This window comes from Geotrypetes seraphini, chromosome 2 (genome assembly GCF_902459505.1).
Source record: "Geotrypetes seraphini chromosome 2, aGeoSer1.1, whole genome shotgun sequence".
Classification (NCBI taxonomy): Eukaryota; Metazoa; Chordata; class Amphibia; order Gymnophiona; family Dermophiidae; genus Geotrypetes; species Geotrypetes seraphini.
This window is the reverse complement of record NC_047085.1, coordinates 427,816,696-427,839,261: the sequence shown is the minus strand read 5'-3', so window position 1 is coordinate 427,839,261 and position 22,566 is coordinate 427,816,696. Positions and strand designations below refer to the sequence as shown.

The 22,566-nt window shown below is 43.6% G+C and overlaps 1 protein-coding gene across 1 annotated transcript in view; it reads left to right on the top strand.

Annotated features, from left to right (window-relative positions):
• Positions 1-22,566, top strand: part of ABCB1 (ATP binding cassette subfamily B member 1) — a 356,266-nt gene that overhangs the window by 131,225 nt on the left and 202,475 nt on the right. The window contains exon 8 of the mRNA XM_033931220.1: positions 10,408-10,532. Within this exon, the coding sequence (XP_033787111.1) occupies positions 10,408-10,532 (125 nt within the window). The remainder of the gene's footprint in view (positions 1-10,407; positions 10,533-22,566) is intronic.

Here is a 22,566-nt window from a genome sequence, read left to right as displayed (position 1 = left end):
TCTATTTGCAACGCACTCAGCCACATAGATCTGCTCCTCATCTTTTTGTCTCCTTCAATCCAAACTAGTTGGAACATCCAATTTCCAAGCGCACCATCTCCAACTGGTTAGCAGCTTACATCTCTTTCTGCTTTGCTCAGGCTGGACTGCATCGAGTCACAACCCACAAAGTCAGAGCCATGGTGGCATCAGTAGCTTTCTTTAGATCTGCTCCTATTGAGGAAATCTGCAAAGCTGCCACTTGGTCCTTGGTTCATACTTTCATCTCTCATTATTGTCTGGATACCTTTTCCAGATGGGATGGCCAATTTGGCCAGCAGTATTAAAAAAATTATTCTCCTGAATTGCCAACTCTCCCACCATCCCATTCTGGTTAGCTTGGAGGTCAGCCACAGGTTGAGAATAGGCTGCCTGTTTGTTCTGGAATAAAGCAAAGTTACTTCCGTAACAGGTGTTATCCAGGGACAGCAGGCAGCTATTCTCACAACCCACCCACCTCCCCTGGTTGGCTTCTCTGCTAGCTATCTGAACTGAGGAGACTTGAGCCCTTGCATGGACGGGAAGGCACTCGCGCATGCACGGTGCAGCAGTCACGAACTTTCTAAGTTCTGCAAGCAAATCAGCTTGAGAAGCTGTCTGCATCGGGGCTCCGTATACGACATCACCCACAGGTTGATAATAGCTGCTTGCTGTCCCTGGATAACACCTGTTATGGTAAGTAACTGTGCTTTTTGGTCTTATGGCTTGGCTATCGAAAGGAGAAAAGGCTGCTCAGAAGAGGCGATAGCTACTTCAAGTGAAGAAGCGATCCATGTCAACTGCTTATGCTCATATGTGGTGTGTTTGAAACATGTTGTAGTTCTTTCCACTCTCTGTCGCAGATTTTCAGCCTGATTTTACTGTATAAATGGTGCCTAACAGTACCTAACTCTTAGGCACTGCTTTGCGAGGTTGTCAATCAACCACTAGGCACGGTTTATAGAATCATGCTTAGCGGCACCTAAGCATTCTTAGGAGTTGGCAGGTGTCCTTATCTTAAGTGCTGTATATTTCCTGGCTTAATTTACCAGCACCTAACACAGATGCCTAATGATGCCTAAGTCCTACCACCTATAGGCCTAGGGCCTATTCTCTGCCCCTAACCATGCTCATTTTTTGAGGTAGGCATCATTAGGCTCGCTTAAGTACCTTGACAGGCATTTGCTAGGCACCGTTCCAAGTTCCATGAGGAACTCTTAATTGGTTTGTTGTTTTGTTTGTTTTTTTTGTAATGAACTTTTAATAGTGTGGTCAATTACCACGCTGATTAAGCTCATTATTTAATTTTGAGTTTCACATGGAACTTGACTAGGTGTCTCCAATTAGGGCACCATTTAAAGAATCTGGTCCTTTGTCCTTTATTTATTTAGATTTTTATTACATCCTCCCAGTAGCTCAGAATGTCCTACAAGCAAACATTCACAGTGGAGTACATTTGGAAAATACAAAGACTATACAGTAGTTTAAGTACAGGACTATACGACAATTTAAGTACAGGTTAAGAATGGACTATACAGCAATTTAAGTAAGGAATCAGAATGGAGAAGGGAGGCGGAGTTTAGGGGGGTGAAGGGTAGATTGCGGTTGTAATTTTAGTTGAAGAGGAGGGTCTTTACCGCTTTTCAGAAGGTCATCAATGAGTTCTGTAATCTGATTTCTGGGGGGAGTTGGTTCCAGAGTTGGGGGATGAAGTGGCTGTAGGAGCATTTGCGGTCGGTTTCTGACAGGAGGGACCTTCCTGGGGGGATGCGTAGGAGTTTCTCTATTTCCGAGCGGAGGGGGCGGGTGGGGTGTAAAGGGTTAGCTTGGATTCTATGTAGGCAGGGGTAGTGGCGTAAATTCTTTTATGTTCTATTACCAGGGCCTTGAATGTGCAGCGTTGGTTAATTGGGAGCCAGTGCTTTGCGGGGAGATGGGATCACGGTAGTTGAGGTTGTGTAGGAGGTGGAGATCTTTTTTGGCTACTCCATTAAATAGGGAGTTGCAGTAATCCATCCTGGAGAGGACATAGGCGTAGAGGAGTTGGGCTAGGTCAGGTGTGGATATGTAGGGTTTGATCCTTCTCAATTGGCGGAGGTAGTAGAAGGAGGTAGAAACTACTTGAGATATGTGGGTGGACAGGAAAAGGTGGCTGTCTAATGTTACTCCTAGGCTGCGTACTTGATCTGCTGCTATTAGTAAGGTGGAGTCCTATGATAGTGTGGGGCATATGTATTTGGTACTTTTTATCCTGATCCATAAATGTTCGGTCTTGGAGGCGTTCAGCTGTAGTTTTCATGTCAGAGAGGCAGTGTTGGAGGTTGGCGATTTGGGATGATCTTTTTTCGCCTAGTGGTAGGAGCAGCTGGATGTCATCGGCATAGGAGTGGATTTTAATGTTGTACTTTTGGGCTATATCAGTGAGAGGTCTGATGTAGGACCGATGTCGAACGGTATGATTTACAATTCCCTGCAAGTGCAGGTAGCAGCATTCCAGGATTTCTCATTCTTCTTTAGCCACTCAGCCTGATATGGTGAGATTTTTAAAGGGTCAGTCATCTGGAGCCTTTTCTTCAGAGTTCTTTTCCAGATTGGAGTCTCAATCTCGTGCTATGGGCAGTGGCGTACCTAGCATATGTGACACCCGGGGCCCATCATATTTTGGCACCCCCCCATCTGTACGAAAAACATGATTTTTAGTAACAAGCCACACATCACACATGAGTACCTAGGAAAAGGCAGCATCAGTGAGCAGTACAACATCAATACACACATTGTAAAACTAAACAAGCCAGACTAGTACAGGTCAATCCTACACCGTCAATCCTAACAGAAAACCATGTTTTTCGAACACAGAAAATACCTTCGCCTAGTATGGAATGTCATCACAACTAATCCCTCCCCCTTTTACAAAACTGTAGTGTGGATTTTAGCCATGGTGGTAACAGCTCTGACGCTCATAGAATTCTGAGCATCAGAGCTGCTACCACCACGGCTGGCGCTAAACGCTCCACAGTTTTGTAAAAGGGGGGATAAAACAGGTTAAATTGAGCCAGCAAGAAGCTGGACTCTGCATACAATGCAACACCACAGAAACAGTGACACGTGTCTCTGACCTAAAGCAATAAATAAATAGAAAATTTTTGTTCTACCTTTGTCTTTTCTGGTTTCTGCTTTCCTTATCTTCTTGTTACTCTCTTCCTTCCATCCACTGTTTGCCATCTCTCTGCCCCTATATGGCATCTTCTCTTCTATGCCCCATCCAGAAACTGTATGCCTCCCCCTTCCATCTCTCCTTTCATCCCCATTAGTCTGGCATCTCTCTCTTCTCCTTCCCTCTCACACACCTCTCTTCTGCAATCCCTTTCTTCCCTCATTTTCCTTTTCAAATTATTTTCTGCATCCATCTAGATTACGTTCTTACTACCCTCTCATCAATTTCCTTTTTTACTGTCTACCTACAGCTCACCACCTCTTTCCCTCACCCCCTCCAGTATTTCCCTAACTCAATCCTTTTCCCCATCATGTGCCCTCCTTTTATTTATCCCCTCCTTACATCATCTGCCCTCTTCTCTCTCTCCCTTCTCTCCACTTCCATTATCTGCCCCTTCTCTCCACTTCCATCATCTGCCCCTCTCTCTCTTTCCTCCCTCCTTCCATCATCTGCCCTCTTCTCTTTCCCCCACTTCCATCATCTGCCCCTTCTCTCTCTTCCCCCCCACTTCCATCATCTGCCCTCTTCTCTCTCTTCCCCCCCACTTCCATCATCTGCCCTCTTCTCTCTCCACCTTCTCTCCACTTCCATCATCTGCCCTCTTCTCTCTCTTCCCCCTCTCCTTCCATCATCTGCCCTCTTCTCTCTCTTCCCCCCCTCCTTCCATCATCTGCCCCTTCTCTCTCCCCCCACTTCCATCATCTGCCCTCTTCTGTCTCTTTCCCCCCACTTCCATCATCTGCCCTCTTCTCTCTCCCCCTTCTCTCCACTTCCATCATCTGCCCCTTCTCTCTCTTCCCCCCTTCCTTCCATCATCTGCCCTCTTCTCTCTCCCCACTTCCATCATCTGCCCCTTCTCTCCACTTCCATCATTTGCCCCTCTCTCTCTCTCCCCCCTCCTTCCATCATCTGCCCTCTCTCTCTCCCCACTTCCATCATCTGCCCCTTCTCTCAATCTCTCCATCCACCACAGGCCCATCTTTCTCTCTTTCTCACCTTTCCGATTTTGGCAGCAAGATCGGTAAGGTCCCCCCTCCGCGACGGCACTCAGCGGCATCGGCGTCCCCCCTGTCCCGCGATAGCACTCAAGTTTGGCCTCCTTCTCCCGGCATCAGCAGAACTTCAGATCAGCAACAGGTGCTCAGTCAAAAGCTTCCCTTAACTGAACTGCCTGGGTGGAAACAGGAAGCTGAGTCAGGGGAAGCTTTTGACTGAGCACCTGTTGCCGATCTGAAGTTCTGCTGATGTCGGGAGAAGGAGGCCGAACTTGAGTGCTGTCGCGGGGCAGGGGGGCTCCAGAGGACGAACATATGGCTACATGAATGGTGCAAGGAGATGAACTTCGGCTTCCTGGACCATGGAGAGGCACTACAGGGACTGCAGGGACCAGATGGACTCCACCTGACCAGAAGAGGCAAGAACGTCTTCGGACGACGATTAGCCCGCCTACTTCGAAGGGCTTTAAACTAGGTAAGTTGGGAGAGGGTACCCACTCATGCTCAAGCGCCGTAAGTAATTTTCCAGGAGAGGTGAGTCGACACTCCATTTCTGAGACCGAGGTAAGTACACACAGTAAAAACAATACTACAAGAGCCACTCAAACTCAGGCGGGAAATTCTACACAGGGTCTTAGCAAACACAAAGTATGGAAAGCTATGTATGTTAATGCACACAGCTTAGGCAATAAAATTCTAGAATTGGAGACCGAAATAACGAACGCCGACCTCGATGTAATAGCGATATCTGAGACTTGATTCACGGACTCACATGGGTGGGACATGGCTATATCAGGTTACAACTTACTTCGTCGGGACAGAGAGGGCAGGATAGGGGGTGGGGTAGCACCATACACTAGAGATAACATCAAAGTTACCAGAATCACAGATGTCAACTACACCGGGGAATCACTCTGGGTGAACCTGGCCAGAGGAAACGAAAAATGCCTGTATCTTGGTGTGGTATACAGACCTCCAAAACAACAGGAAGACAGGGATATGGAATTAATCAAAGACATTGAGAACATCACTTTACGAGGGGACGCGGTACTGCTAGGGGACTTCAATATGCTCGATGCTGATTGGAACACACTTTCTGCTACTACCAGCGGCAGCAGAAGGCTTTTAACCTCCATAAAGGGAGCGAGACTCAAACAACTGGTTCTGGAGCCCACTAGAGATCAGGCGACACTGGACCTGATACTCACCAATGGAGAAAGCGTTTCAGAAGTTTCGGTAGGCGATATGCTAGCCTCCAGCGACCACAACATGGTATGGTTCAACATCAAGAAAGGCTTCACTAGATCAAACACAGCAGCAAAGATCCTCGACTTTCGGGGCACTGACTTTAAACGCATGGGAGACTTCGTCCATCGGGCGCTACAAAACCAAGATGAAAATGATAATGTAGAGGCTATGTGGTCAACCCTGAAATGCACCTTGCATGAGGCAACAAACCGCTATACAAAAACAATAAGCAAATGACGGAGGAAGAACAAGCCCAACCACTGCAGAGATCTCGGATCTTGTTAAGGAAAAGAAAAAAGCTTTTATTTCCTACAAGCAAACAGGAAACAGGGTGGCAAAAGAGGGCTATCTGACCAGGTCTAAAGCAGTCAAAGCGGCAGTCAGAGAGGCCAAGATTCAAACAGAAGAACATCTAGCGAAAAACATTAAAAAGGGGATAAATCCTTCTTCAGATACATTAGCGACAGGAAACGAAATACAGATGGGATAGTACGCCTCAGGAAAACAGACGGGGATTATGCAGAATCGGATTATGATAAAGCCAAACTACTAAATGAATACTTTTGCTCAGTCTTTACCTGCGAGGCGCCGGGGACCAGTCCTCAGCTGTTTCAAAATTTCAAGTTTACACCCAGCAGCATCTACTGCAAACTATCAAGACTCAAGGTGAACAAAGCCATGGGACCGGACAATCTACACCCCAGGATTCTTAGGGAATTGTGTGATGTCCTAGCGGAACCGCTATCCGTGCTCTTCAATATTTCCCTGAGTACCGGAAAAGTCCCCTTGGACTGGAAAACGGCTAACATCATTCCACTGCACAAAAAGGGTTGCAGGACGGAGGCTGTGAATTACAGAGCGGTGAGTCTCACCTCAATAGTAAGTAAACTCATGGAAAGACTTATTAAACACAAATTAGATACAATCCTGATTGAGGAGAATCTACAGGATCCCCACCAGCATGGATTCACAAAGGGAAGGTCCTGCCAATCCAATCTAATCGGCTTCTTTGACTGGGTTACAAGGAAACTGGATATGGAGGAGTCTCTGGACGTCATGTACTTGGACTTCAGCAAAGCTTTTGATAGCGTCCCGCACTGCAGATTGTTGAACAAGATGACATCGATGGGATTAGGAGCAACATTGATGACCTGGGTCAATAACTGGTTAAGCGGCAGACTCCAGAGGGTAGTGGTTAACGGTACCCCTCCAATACATTGGAGGTGACCAGTGGAGTGCCACAGGGCTCGGTCTTGGGACCGATCCTTTTCAACATATACATAAGAGACCTGACTCAGGGGCTTCAAGGTAAAATAACATTATTCGCCGACACCGCCAAACTATGCAACATAGTAGGTAACAGTACTTCGCCCGACAGTATGGAGCAGGACCTGCTCTTATTGGAACATTGGTCCTTGACTTAGCAGCTAGGCTTCAATGCTAAAAAATGTAAGGTCATGCACCTTGGCAGCAGCAACCCGTGCAGATCTTACACTCTAAATGGTGAGACCTTAGCTAGGACTAGGGCAGAACGTGATTTGGGAGTGATCATTAGTGAAGACATGAAAACTGCCAATCAGGTGGAGAAAGCTGCATCCAAGGCCAGACAAATGGTGAGATGCATCCGTAGAGGTTTCGTCAGCCGGAGCCCTGAAATCATAATGCCTTTGTACAGATCCATGGTGAGACCTCAGCTGGAATATTGTGTTCAATTCTGGAGACCACATTATCAAAAAGATGTGCGGAGAATTGAGTCGGTTCAACGAATGGCCACCAGGATGGTCTCGGGACTCAGGAACCTCCCATATGAGGAAAGACTGAATAAATTGCAGCTATACTCGCTCGAGGAACGTAGAGAGAGGGGGGTACATGATTGAGACGTTTAAATATATCACGGGCCGCATCGAGGTGGAAGACAATATCTTCCTTCTTAAAGGACCTTCAACCACAAGAGGTCATCCGCTGAAAATCCAAGGCGGGCAATTTCATGGTGACGCCAGGAAGTATTTCTTCACCAAAAGGGTGGTCGATCATTGGAATGGACTTTCACTTCAGGTGATTAACGCCAGCAGCTTGCTAGATTTTAAAAAGAAATGGGATATGCATGTGGGATCTCTAGTGGGATAAAGTCTGAGGGTGGGCAGACTTGATGGGCTATAGCCCTTTCCGGCCGTCATATTCTATGTTTCTATGATGCCGCTGAGTGCCGTCGCGGGGGGGGGGGTGCCGATGTCGCTGAGTGCTGTCGCAGCCCAGGAATTTTCCGGACCTGTCCAGCTGTGCACCCCTCCTAAGGCTGCACCCGGGGTGGACCGTCCCCTCCTTGGTACGCCACTGGCTATAGGCACTGCAAAAGGCTCCCATTGAACTTCTACTATGATCAAAAATATCACTATCAAGATGGTATTCCTTGTTGCTTTAACTTCAGCTCACAGAGTGTCTGAGTTGTAGGCATTGTCATGGAGAGATCTATGTCTTTATTTTTCAGTGATGGGCATGTCCATTCATACTGTTCCTTTTTTCATCTAAATCACTTTTCTGTCTTCCTTTAGGGAGGAAGATTATGGGCAGGAGTTTTGGTCCTTGGGTTCCTTGATGTCTGCAGAATCATTCTGTAGTATCTCCAATTCACTAATGAATTTTGGCCTTTTCTCATGTCAGAGCAAAGATAATGCCAACTCCAAGGTTACAGTTGCGCAATAGATTCAGGAAGCTATTGTATCTGTTTATCTTCTTTCTGGTAAGCAGTTTCCAGTTACTTTTAAGGCCCATTCCACAAGAGTGATGGTGATTTTCATGGGTGGAGTCTGTGTTTCTTGCTTGAGGAAATTTGTAGGGCGGCAACTTGGACTTCAGTGCATACTTTTTCCAAACATTATCGCCTAGATGTGGCAGCATGTTCAGATGCCAAAATCCAAACAAAAAGAGGCACCGGAGATGTCAAATCTAACCAAGTGGTCAGAGATCCTTTATTAGCAGTTTGTATCAAGGATAAAAATCAAGCAAAATGCCCAAAGGCGGAGTCCCGACTAGGATCTGAGTTTCGGCGAAAACATCGCCTTCCTCAGGGGATAATTGTAAATGTGTCGGCATCTCTTCAACCAAAAGAAGCGCCGGTTAAATCTTGACTAATCTTGACATGCTAATGTAATTTGAAAGTATTTTTTGTAACATAACTGTCTGTATACAGTCTCTTCCTCTGTAAACCGCTCTGAACTGCTTGTGGTATTGCGATATACAAAAATAAAGTTATTAATAAATAGTGCTGCATATTGGATGGGTAATATATAAAATACTGTAAACTATGTTCATATGTGTAGTATTTAGTTGTTAATATACCATCTCTGTGGCTGGTCAGAATGCTCACATCTAAATATTAGGTATCTAATATAATAAAACCCTAAGTGCACATGCGCACTCTTACTTGTGTGTTCCGTTTTCCGTGAACTGTAGGTCTCCGGCAGGTAGGCGTTCGCATGTGCGCTTGGGGTTCTGTTGTTGAGATTTAAAGGTAGGCTGTGCATCCTGGCTGACTTCGGTGATGTCCATTCCAAGCCCTTCGCTTTAGCTGCACCAGGCGACTCCCCCTTCCCGCCCTCACTCTAACACAGCGAGGCCCGCGGTCTGGGCTCCCTTACAATCCCTTCCCGAAGTTATTTTTAAGTTCAAAGCCACCGCCACCGCGGTTTCTCTCACGAGCTGCACCTGCGTCAGAAGCCTGTCTGACGTCACATCAGAGAGAAGGCTTCCGACGCAGCCGCGGATCGTGAGAGGAGCCGCCGCGACAGCTTTAAACTCAAAAATAACTTCAGCAAGGGACTGTAAGGGAGCTGGCCAGAAACAAACAAAAATGCTACTGCACAGGGAAGTGGAGGGGGAGGGAATGCTGCTGCACAGGGAAGTGGGGTGGGGGGAGGGAAATGCTGCTGCTGCACAGGGAAGTGGTGGGGGGAGGGAAATGCTGCTGCTGCTGCTGCTGCACAGGGAAGTGGTGGGGGGAGGGAAATGCTACTGGTGAGAAAAGGGGGCTGGTGCTGGAAGCTGAAAGGGAAAAGATGGGAGAAGGGGTAAAAATGGATTTTTAGCTGGGGCTGAAAATAGGGGACATGTGAGGGAAGGAGGCTGTACTAGCACCTGTAATGTTAATGTAACGGGCTTAAACACTAGTATATATATGTATATATATATATATATATATATATATATATATATATACCCACTGTTTAATAAAGGAAAGTAGTTGCCTATATTTCTTCATAGAATACAGTCCTACCAGACACCTATGGGCAACTAATTGTAGGTGCCTTGTTACTGAATTGCCTCCTTGAGGGCTAACCTCCCTTTTTTCCAAACTTAGCCTCTAGTCTTAATATCCAGATCCTCCTTATGGGATTCTGTTGCATTCCCACCTCATTTCTCCTCATAAGTGCCCAAGAACTGCTCCCTTGAACCTCAGCACACTCATAGGAATGTGAGCCAGAAGGAAGGAGTAGAAAGAACAAGAAACAGAGAGCTCATGACTTTTATGAAAATGCGGTTTTTAAAAGGTAACTCCCAATGCATATTTTTTTAGATATATAACACACTTCGATTTGATTTTATTCATTCAGCCCTCTATTTGCTAATAAGTAGCATGTGATTCTGGTGTTATCCCACATTATTTGTCACATATATAGTCCATATTATGTAAAAAGTGTTGTGGAAGATAACATACAAGAAGGGTTTTATCACACAGTAAGAAGGATCTCATTGTTCATAGGGTCACTGATGCAACTGGCAAGGAAAGTTTTGTAACACCTTTACACATGATGGGAAAAGCAGCAGGCTGCAAGCCTAAGAAGAAACCTCTTGGACAAGAAAGTCATCAGTGAAATAAGAGATCCTTATCAAATTATTTCAGAAAAAGTGATCTGAATTTTTTGTTTTCCTTAGATTCTGACAGCTTTCACTAATAAAGAACTGACTGCTTATGCTAAAGCTGGAGCCGTGGCAGAAGAGGTTCTGTCAGCAATCAGGACTGTAATAGCTTTTGGAGGGCAAAAGAAAGAAATTATAAGGTAAAGAGATGTTCCTTTTTACTGTTTTATTTTATTTTTTTTTAGTTCCAGTAATTTTATTGATTTTATAAACAATAGAGTTACAGAAAAGTAAGATAAGCTTCCGAAAACTACGGAAGAAATCGAAAGAGAAGGACACCAACAAGTATATCACATTGCATAACAATGGAGGGTGGGTTATAAAGAATAATCAATAATACAATACAGCAGGTAAATAGGACTACATCAACTATCAATAATGAGCATGAATATAAAAGAGATACGAAATATAAAATGATGTGTGACATGTGCATACTATGTCAAAAATAAACATGTCTGATTATAGTCATACGAAGTCAATCATATAATTATCAAATCGGCAAATACAGCAATCAAATTAGTGCTCATAATAAACATATTGAAGATCACCATGAGTAAGACAAAAAGATCACGTAAGTGTACAGTCAAAGGTCCATACCACAAAAGTCCAGCATAATCGACCAAGTTTTAGTATAGGAAAGCGAAGCGTTACAACGATCCGCCATGTGGCGTTCATATTTATTATGGAGACATACAGAATTCCACCATTGGTTGAAGTCAATTTTTGTAAAGTCTTTCCAATTTTGTAATATTATTTGAAAAGCAAGAAATAACAAAAGGGTTAGAAGGCGGTCATGATACATAGAGAGAGGTGTGGAAAGAGCTAGGGATCCCTGAATTATGATATCAAAAGATAAGGGGTCATTAAGAGAAAAAATTTTGGTAATCATCTGCCAGATAGATGTCCAGAAGATCTGCAAATGGGGGCAATCATATAGCATATGACGTAAGGATCCTTCAAAGGACTTGCAGGTCCAGCATAGATTGTCCGAGGATCTCATGACTTTAGCTGTTTTGGTGGGAGTCCAGAAGGCTCGATGGTAAAGGAAGATTGCTGTTTGTCTATGAGAGGCAGAGTGAAGGGATTTAAAGAGTTTGGTCCACATAGTAGTCCAGACTCCATCAGTGATAGGAGACTTCAACATCTGATTCCATTTGGTTTTGGAAATTGGGAGTGCAGGAAAACATTTAGATTGAATAAGTTTATACCAATTGGAAGATTGACCCCTGGAGGCTGAAAAGGCAAAAATCTTGGAGTGTAAGTCAGAGTTAGTATGAAGAGAAGAAGGAGAAGAAAGTTTCGTAGCAAGACAATGGTGTAGTTGTACCCATCTAAAGTATTGAGAAGTGGGGATATTAAATTTTGCCATAATATCGGAGAAGGTAATCCAATTGTCGTTTATGATAAGATGTGATAAGTTCCACATTCCCTGACGATGCCAGGTTTTCCAGGCCACAACTGCATTATCAATCTTTAGTTTGGGATTGTGCCAAATCGGAGCTAGTATCGATTCACCCAGTTTTTTTTCTGAAAGGGAGTCTATGCGATGAAGCGCCTGCCATGTGTTAAGCAAAATTGGATTTTGTTTGGCTAGTGGAGGAAGAGGAATGGCAGGAGCATGCTGTAGAATGTAGGGGTCTACAATCGAGTGTTCTAATGACAGCCATACGGGTATTGTGTTTGAGGAGCAATGAGTCAGCCAAATGGAGCCTTGAGATAACAAGAAAGCATAGTGATATTCCCGAAAACTGGGAAAGTTGACTCCGCCTTCTAGTTTAGAACACTTCAATTTACACAATGCTATGCGAGGTTGTTTGTTTTGCCAAAGGAATGACGAGAGAAGGTGTTCAATTCTTGAGTATATAGAATGGGGGAAGAGGCAAGGGAGCATGCTTAGTATATAATTGATCTTGGGCATGATCATCATTTTTATGGTAGAAAGTCTGCCCCACCAGGATAGATTCAAAGGGGACCATCTGGAAGTGCAAGAGCGAATAATAGAAAAGATAAAGTCAGAATTGAGTCTTAAGGTGGAGTCAAGCGAGGATCCAAAATATAAGCCTAGATATTTAATCTTAGTAGGGGACCATATAAACCCGTATTTAGAAGATTCAGATTGAACGTCAATACAGTTAAGCGGAAGAATTTCAGATTTAGTGACATTTAATTTATATCCAGAGATGGTAGAATAGTGATTAATTTGTTCAAGTACGTATATTAGGGATTCAGGCGTGACATATAGAAGAATATCGTCGGCATACGCCGAAAGTTTTACTGAGAAGGGGTCTGATTGAAACCCTTCAATCCTAGAATCAAATCTAAAGGCAGCTAAGAGTGGTTCTAGGGCGAGATTAAAAAGTAATGGGGAAAGAGGACATCCCTGTCTCGTACCACGGGATGGAAAGAAGGGTTTAGAAAGATTTCCATTGATCATGATCCGAGTCGTTGGGTGGGAGTAGAGAACTTCAATCATAGATATAAAAGATTTGAGAAAACCATACCAACGGAGGATATGAAAAAGAAAATGCCATTCAAGACGATCAAATGCTTTTTCAGCATCAAGGGCTAGGATCAGTAGGCGGTCGGAGTGAGATGAGGCATGTTGTATAATGTGAGAAAGTAAGCGGGTGTTATTGGAGGAATACCTATTGTTCAGAAAGCCTGATTGATCAGATGAGATGAGAGAAGGAAGAACAACCTGTAATCGAGAAGCAAGAATTTTGGCAAAAAGTTTTGCATCGACATTGATTAGGGAGATGGGACGGTAGTTTTTAACATCGGAAGGATCCTTACCTGGTTTGGGGAAAACAATGAGTGTAGCTTCTGTAAAAGAGCCTGTGGAGCAGCCCTGAACACAGAGAGACTGAAAAAACGATAAGATGAAAGGTAGTAGGGTAGGAAGAAAGGCTTTGTAGAATTCAACGGTAAGGCCGTCCGGTCCCGGAGATTTATTAGGGGACATGGAATTAACGGCATCTGTAATTTCTTGGGTAGTAAAGTCAGAGATAAGTGAAGTAGACTCTAATGGTGATAAAGAAGGGTGAGGGAAAGATAGAAACGATTTGAGATGGGCATCAGAGGGAGAGGTTTCAGAGGAATAGAGATGCTGATAAAAATCATAAAAGGCGGAAGAAATGCCAGTAGGGTCCGTGAGGAATTGATCATTTGCATCTTTGATAGAAGATATTGTGGATTTATCCTGGGATTTTTTAAGGTAATTCGCAAGTAAATGACCTGGTTTATTATTGTCCGCATAGTAAGTAGAAGATTGGGCGAACACCGATTTAGCAGCAGATGAGCTCAACAAAGAATTGTATTGGAGTCTAAGGTTGCGCAGGTTCGTCAAGGCTGTAATATCAGAAATATCGGAAGTGTGGCGAGATTCAGCTTCACGAATACGGGTTTCTAGATCCAGTCGTGATTGTTTCCGAGAAGAGTGAAGGCGTGTAGTGAACTGAATAATAGTGCCCCGTATGTAAGCTTTGAAAGCATCCCAGGTATTAGTCCAGTTGGTGTGTGAGGGGATATTGAATTGAAAGAATTCTTCTATAGCAGCTGTTATGCAGTCTGAAAACTGGGCCTCAGCCAGAAGTGAGGAATTGAACCTCCATTGTTTGCTACGAGGTGAGAGAGAAAAATGAGAGCATGTGATAGAGATAGCAGCATGGTCAGAAACTGTAATGGAGTGGATATGAGAAGCGGTGATATATTGCAAGAGAGAGGAGCTGGTTAGAAAATAATCAATCCTGGAATAGGTGGAATGAGGGGCAGAAAAAAAGGTATATTGGTCAGAGTCATTATGGTGAAGCCTCCAGGGGTCAGTCAATTGTAGCTGAGATAAAATATCATGTAGGGCATACCATGATTTAGGTTTTTTATATATGGCATGTGATTTTCTATCTTTCAATGGATCAAGGATAAGGTTGAAGTCTCCTCCAACAATGACAGGAGTGTCAGGGTCCTGTAAAATATGATTAGCTAAATTATGAAAGAAATCTGGGGAATCCAAATTTGGTGCATAGATATTAATAATTCGCAGGTTGCGATTGGAGATTGATAGTTTGGTACTTACCCATCTTCCATATGTATCATGAGAGCTGGCAATAAGGGAAATGGACGGGTGTTGTCTTATTAAAGTAAGGACACCATTCTTCCCATTCAATGCAGGAGAGAATACAGGAGGGCAAAATCCCTGTTTAATGAACTTGGCTGAGTCTGAGTCATTGAGATGAGTCTCTTGTAGGAGAATGATATCAGATTTAAGATCATCAATATAAGATAATATTTTACGCTTCTTGATCATATTGTTAAGACCTTTGACATTTAAAGAGGTTATAGATAAGGACATTGTACAAAATATAAAATAATCTGCATGAGCTTTAGAGCATCTAGATTAGTGTTGGATATCAAGAGGTAAAAGAATTGAGCTGTATGTAGTGTCAATGAGGAAGCAAAAGCAGAAGTAAACCCAATTATGCAAATAAAGTAAAAGCATATATAGCAATGAGACATACCTGGTATGGTGAGAGGAAGGCCCATTGCACAAGGCAAAAGGCACTAGCTGTGGAAGGCTGGAGTAGCAGGAAAAAGATAGCCAAGCAGAAATCCACACCAGCAACCAGTGTAGATAGATTATGTAAAAAAAAAGCCCTGGGTGAGCTCTATGAATTTTATAAGCAGCAGGGTCAAGAGGGTTAATTGTGAGAGCTAAGTAAACATCCTAAAAGAAACAATGGTTGATTAAAAGCAGCCAGTTAAAACATGTGAGTCAGAAACACAGTGAAATAAACACTTTTATGAACAAGCAAAGCAGCACGCTGGAAACAAACTGATAGAGAGAACAGACCTGAGCAATCCAAATATAGGAGTGAGGCTCCTTACCGTGCAAGAAAGGATTTGTAGGAGATAAGGAGAGAAAGGGTAGAAACCAAGCCGAAAGTAAGGGGTCAAAAGCACAGCAAGGCAGCAGCACATTGAAATCTTCCTAAGGTTACTCAAAGTCTCTGTAAAAATCAGTGTGTAACCATGGCAACAGGCACAAGGGAGTCAAGCCTCACACAGAGTCTATCGGTGTCGGTGAGTGTTCTTCTATAAAGGCGGCCAGGAGCTCGGGATCGGAGTAATCTTTTGTTTGATTAAGATGTGTGACCCGCATTCGCGCCGGATAAAACAGGCCGAAACGGGCACCCATCTGCTTTAGCTGCGGTCTGAAGGCAAGAAGCTGCTGGCGGGCTTTCACTGTATTTTTATGAAGATCAGGCAGGAACAAGATCTTGTTGCCCTCGTGGAGCACAGGCGCCGCGGATCGTGCCTTTTGCTGGATCTCAATGACCTGCGGATACCGGAGGATCCTCATGACAATAGGTCGTGGTCGGCGGTCACATGGCATTCGGGAAGATGGTGTGCGGTGAGCATGCTCGATTTCGAAGGTATGTTTAAATTGAAGATCCAATAGTTTGGGGATGAAGGACTCCAAAAATGCCACCATGTTATTACCCTCCTGACCCTCCGGGACCCCCAAAAGTCGTAGATTATTCCGGCGTGAGCGATTACTCGCATCTTCCATTTCCTTTTCTAGGGCCAGTGTGCGTTTCACATGGCCCTGTAAGGCTTTAATGTTAGCATCTGCAGTTGCTGTTTTGATTTCCAAGTCGGCTATTTTAGACTTAAAAATAGTCAAATCAGTATGGATAGTTGCAATGTCATCTTTAAGTTCAGAAATAGCATCTTTAGTGTCTGTCATCAAGTCCTGCACCGTTTTGATGGCATTCCATAAATCAGACATGGAGGGAGCCTCCATTTTATCAGGTGCCTCCGATGTTGATGATTTTGCTGGAGATAGAGGGTCAGGTTTGTGCCTTTTACCTTTTGAGGTGGTAGCCATGATATAAAAGTGCGGATGGATCTGGATGGAGATAGCAATCACCAGAATAGAGCAGCCAGAGAAGAAAAAATATGATCAGGGTTGCTGGAGCTGAATGTTCAGTCAGCCATCTTCATCGGGCTCAACAGCGCCCCCCCCTACTGTTTTATTTTTAATATCTGGTGACCCGTCAAATGAGCGCAGGGCAATTGCGCTCTGACAAAAGCGCAGGACAAGTACGGCAGTGGATATTTTTGTGTCTTTTTGAGGGTTACAAAATAACCCTCTTTTTTGAGGAGGGACCACCCCCCCATTACACTTTAAAAATTCACTTGCTATCAAGTGTTAAGGTAAGGTTTATATCATGATTTTGGCAACCCTAATCATGATATAAACCTTACCCTGAGGAATCGTCCTGTGTGCACTTGTCCCTGCACGCAATTGTTGGGGCACTTTTGTCGGAGCGCAATTGTCCTGCACTCATTTGTTGGTGTACCTTAATATCTATATCAGTTTTCTTAAGAGTGCTTCCCTACTTAACAGCCAGATGTCCTAGCCATTAGGCTACTGTAGCCATTTGAAGAATCAATAAGGTGAAAGGGAACAACTGAGTGAACTAGAATTTAGGAAGAAAACTAAAGGAGGTGTCTCACTTCTTAGCTTCTGTACTTGGTTATTTCAGAGCAAGGCAGCAGTTAGATTGCTAGATTGGTTCAGGACCAACTTAAGCAGCTAATGCAGCAGGAGCTTTCTAGCATACTACAACCTACATCGATGCATCCTATACTGGGGCGCTACCGGCCTTCTCCGTGGCCTCTTCTGCTGACATGCCTACACATTAAATGCGGTGTCACTCTAGGTCACCTCATCATTTACCCTCTCTCTCTTGGCATTCCACCCAAACGTCGAGGTCACAACTAAAGAATGACATGGGAATAGGATGCAATGGTAAACCACATCAACAGTAAAATTTGAATGGGCATCACCACGGATGCAGGGGAAAAACTTTTAATTGCCCGCGGGAGTGGTAAAAAGCTTTGTTCCTGAGGTTAAAAATCAAAGCGGCTGCTTGCCACTACTCCCTGTAGATTTGCAGAGCCCTCTTACCTCCAGTGATACCGGCACTAGGCTCACTGTCCTCCTTCTACCTCCGCCTCACCTCCACTCCTCCTTTAACAGAGGACCCGATTAGTCCTCCTATAAGAGAGGACCCGATTGATCTTGTGTTCACTTCAACTCTTCCTCCTCCTCGACAAGGGCCCAATTGCTTTCACCCACCACACACATTTAATATCCTGTGGCAACAAGCCGTTTTGTCGTGTTTAGTTGTGGCAGCAAGCCAGTGGCAATGAGGAGGAGAAAGAGCTGAACTCGAGTGAGTAGGCAGGCTGCAACAGCAAGGACAACGAGCCGGAGCTGAGTCGGAGAGCAGAACAGTGAACAGGAGTCGGGGCCGAAGTGAGATCGAAAGCTGTTGCAACGGCAGCAATGAGAAGGGAAGGAGCCAGAGTGAGTGTGCAGTGGCAGTGGCAAGCAGACGGTAAGGAGCTGGAGTGTGTGGGCTGTGGTGGCTCTACTCTACAAGTTGTAAGTCTTATTCTTAGAAAAAAAAGAAAGATCTTAGGTGGTGGGAGGGAATCAAATTTAAAAAATGCCTTTTTAAAATTTTTTTTTAAAAAACTACCACTGTGGACCCACTTTCTCTTCTGCTTGCCTGCTTTCCCCTACCCCCTAGTGTTTTTAGGTTCGGAGAGCTCGAAGGATTGGGGTTATTTTTTGTAAAATATTAAATGCAAATACTTGTTTGTTGTATTTATCATACTTTATTTGTTCAATAAATGTACAATTAAAATAGGCATGTGCCCACATTAGAATACATAAATAATACATTCCTCATTGATCCAATAAAGATTTTTCTTCTTCATTAGTATTATGAACATAAGAATTGCCGCTGCTGGGTCAGACCAGTGGTCCATCCTGCCCAACAGTCTGCTCACTCGGCGGCCCCCAGGTCAAAGACCAGTGCTCTAAATGAGTCCAGCCTCACCTGCGTACGTCCAAGTTTAGCAGGAACTTGACCAGCTTAGTCTTGAAACCCTGGAGGGTATTTTCCCCTACAACAAATTCCCAAATTAATATCAAGCCAAACTTTGGGGTCCTTTTACAAAGCCACAGTAGGGTTTAATGCCTGACAGGGGAGGGGAGGATGGAAGGGTGCTGGGCGCAGAGCCTGACAGGGGAGGAGGGGAGGAAGGAAGGGGGCTGGGTGCAGAGCTTGATGGGGCAGGACACTTGAATATTAAGCCGCCCGGCTTATATTCGAGTCAACCAGTTTTCTTCCTTTTGGGGGGGATGGGGGTCTCGACTTATATTCAGATCAACTTATATTCAAGTATATACGGTATGTAGGGCTTGTGGTAGGTAGGGTTCAAATGGAAGGGAGAAATGGAAGGATGGAAGGGTCAGCAGGGGCCCTGCTGCACGAGGGATGGGAGGGAGGGATAGAAGCTGGGCAAAGGGTTCTGCTGCACGAGGGATGGGCGGGAAGAATAGAAGCTGGGCAAGGGTTCTGTGGCATGAGGGATGGGAGGGAGGGATAGAAAGATGCTGCAGAGGGAAGGCACAAGGGGATGGGTGAGAGGGGAGGAAAGATGCTGCACATGTGGGGGAGAGAAAGGAAAGAGGAAGAATTGGGATGGAGGAGAGGAAGGGAGAGGTGATCATTGTACATGAAAAAAAAGACCTACCCCAAAAATAAGACCTAGTGCATTTTTTGGGCTATTGCTGAAAAACAAAAAGCAGCATTATCTGATGTGTTGCATTAGCAAATTAACCCTCCCCCCCACCTTTTATAAAACTGTAGTGCTTTTTATAGCACCGACTGCAGCAGTAACAGCTCTGACACTCATAGAATTCCTATGAGTATTGGAGCTGTCGCTGCCACAGCCAGTGCTAAAAAACGCGCTACGGTTTTGTAAAAGGTGCTGATGGGGATGGCAAATTTGGTATTACAACTAATCTGTGGACTGAAGATGGAACTGGAATATCATACCTAACAGTAACTGCACACTATGTAGATGTCAATTTTCATCTTCACTCAAGAATTCTTGCCACTAGAACTCTGCTTTGAAGAGTTTGGGGCTTGCTGTCATGACAATATCAATATCTATATTACCGATAATGTTAAGGCTTATTCAAGGATCAACAGTGGATCTCATGCACAGGTCACAATTTGAATCTTGTGTTGGTTCATGGACTGAAGCATGATGATGGTTCTGATGGTTCTCCTGGTCCTGATGTAAGTGGGCTGATAAAGCTCGTAAAAGACGTTGTCACACATGTCAAACATTCAAGAATGCACCACAGGCTTGAGACTAGCCTTAAACAGGCTGTTCCAACGAGATGGAACAGCATCTATAATATGCTGGCATCATTATCTCAAAATGTAACACATCTTAAACAACTGGCAACTGAGTATGGTGATAAAAATTATCGTCCCATTTCTAATATCCCCTTCTTAGCTAAAATCACTGAGAAGGTTGTCTTCAACCAAATTTCCGACTTCATGGAAAACACCAATGCCTTTCATCCAAATCAAACTGGTTTCAGAAAACATCATGCTAAACTCTCGCTCATTGGCCTTCTTACTAATATCATTAACCACCTGGACCATCATAACTCCGTCATACTTATTGTCAGTTTGAAAGTGGCCCCCACAATATTAGGTGGTAGGGGTTAAGTGAAAGGCGTACTGACAAACGCCAGGTCCCAGGTTCAGTTCCTTCACAGAAGTTTCATTAGGGATAGAATCAAATAAGAAGCACAGCCAGGGGTGATTATATAAAGAATATATTATAGAAATAGTCTTACAGAAAAGTAATATTTATAAGCATTACAATTAAGCAGAGAGCATTACACTTAAGCAGAGAGCAAGCAGTCTCACTGCCTTACAGAGGTCAGAGGTAAAGAGGGACATAGAAGCTTGTAGTTCTAGGAAGCTTCGTGTTCCATAGATAAAGGGAAGGATAGACCGAGAGAAGGGGAGCCAAGACAGAACCAGAGTGCCAAGCAAAGAGCCAAGAGGTAGTTAGATAGAAAGAGAGAGAGGAGTTGAAGACCCCTCTCCTGATAGCTTGATAGGAAAAGAGAGAGGGTCCCTTGATAGAGCAGAGAGCAGGCTTTTATACCTTGGAATCTTATTCTGAATAGAGAAAATATTGTATCTCCCAGTATCTTTCTGTTTAGAATTTGTAAACTGTTTGAGACAATGGTTAATTTAATTAACAAAGGAGGGTGAGAAACCTGATGGGATTAAGTCTCTGGCTTGATCTGTGCACCCTTGTCCTAAGCACCCTCTTAATCAGACATTAACACCTTTTAGCTAGCCATGATTCAAGCAGGGCTACTTGAAACTTAAAATATATCAATCAGGGCTACTTGAAACAGTTTCCCTGCACTAAGGGTCTATCTGCCTTCCCATGCCAGGGTCAGATTGATATAATCTCCCAGAGGCCTCTAGGCTGACATCTCCCATAATTTTTTTATTTTTATTTTTATTCTTTGAAATGAGGGCAAGCTTGTGGTACCCTCGCTTACCTCCAACAGTACGTCCCCTGTCTTGCAGAATCTCCAAGCTATGAAGATAGGTTGTAAACAGTTCCCATTACGAGTTCAAACCTCTGTCTTAGGTCGTATAGGCCATAATCTGGGCGGGGATCCCAGTATGCCTATATCTTACCCGTCGTTGAGCGAGTGAACCGTGCATAATGGATGAAGCTTTTTCAGGAGGTTCAGGTATAAAGGTACCAAGATGTCATAAGAGAGAGTATCTAAGTATGGGATATGGGATAATATTATATCTGACCCTGGTAATGGTAATGCAATAGGCCATGCCAAATTAAAACCAAATTAGGACCAAATTAGCAAGTGTCACAAAAGATACTGGAAATACATGTATAACTGCCTTAAAAGTTAGAAGGAAGCTTGTATGATAAGCGTTGTAAAGAAATGTACATGTGTTTCACTTTACAGCAAAGAAAAAGCATAATAATACATAACAAAATTTGTACAATAATTAAGATAATGATAGGGTGAATTAAAACATTAAATACATGGTTTGCAGTGGGCGAATACCCAAAGAAAAGTTCCCAAACTGAGACATGAGCGTCTTGTATTAAATTTTGTGCAATCTGTCCATTTTAAAAAGTGATAGTATGAATCACTTCTTTGGAAGTTTTCTTAAGTTGTTCAATGTAAGTATGGAGTTCAGTAAAGTTCAGCAGCTTGTGGAATGTCTCATTCCCCATTCCAAGAGGTAGTGGATGTACAGCATAAGAAATAAAGTCTGGAATGTCCATAGAATAGGTTAAATAGGAGGAATTGTACAGCAAAGCGTTCTTAGGAAGGTGGCTATATCCGATGAACAGGAAACATTGTGTACAGCATGTGTGGAAAAGTCTTTGCAGTCAGGGTGCATGAAGATGAATTAGTCCAGCAGGAACCGGCAGTCTCTTTAAACTGATGAGGTTCACACTTGAAATGAAAGGATGTTTGCACAGGATCTGATGTTTGCACAGGATCAGTCAAGTCACTGGAAACTGGTGGTGTTCGCCCTTGAGATGAAATGATGTCTGTGCATACAGGGAGGGATTTGAAAAGAGTCCCGATATCATTCAGCAGCTGTACTCCAGTGTGATCCAAATAAGAGATAGAAAATGGAAGAGAAAACATGTTGCCTGTACTGAATGTATAGAGAGAAAGAGAGAGAGAGAGAGAGAGAGAGACCAGGTTGCCTGTACTGAATGTGGCAACATGTAACAATATTAATGCATTTACTTGTTTTAGTTATGGCAAAAGACAGACAATATTCAAGTACTTAAGGTTCTTAATCAGACATTCCAAAAATATATGTTTTTATGTGCTGCATATAACTATTATGGCACTTCAGAGAGACCATAATTCTGTATTGAATGTATATATAAAAAAAAAAATTTGTCAGAAATGTGTACTGAATCTAATGAGAAGCATAGAATAAACACGGTATAAAGTGAAACCTTTACTTAAAATATAACCCCTAAGTAAGCTAAATTTAGGATATAAAAAGAACATTGTTCAATTGGGCTAGTTAAAAAAAAATTGGGGAAAAGAGCTCTAGAAATGGCCAATGTTATGTATCCTGGGGTACCCCCTAAACTAAAACAAATAGACAAAAGACAGACCACATAGCACAGACAACATAAAACACAAATTTTGAGGCGTCGGCATTATTCTTCCATCTGTCAAGTGTTCAGGGCTGAATTTAACTCTGCAAA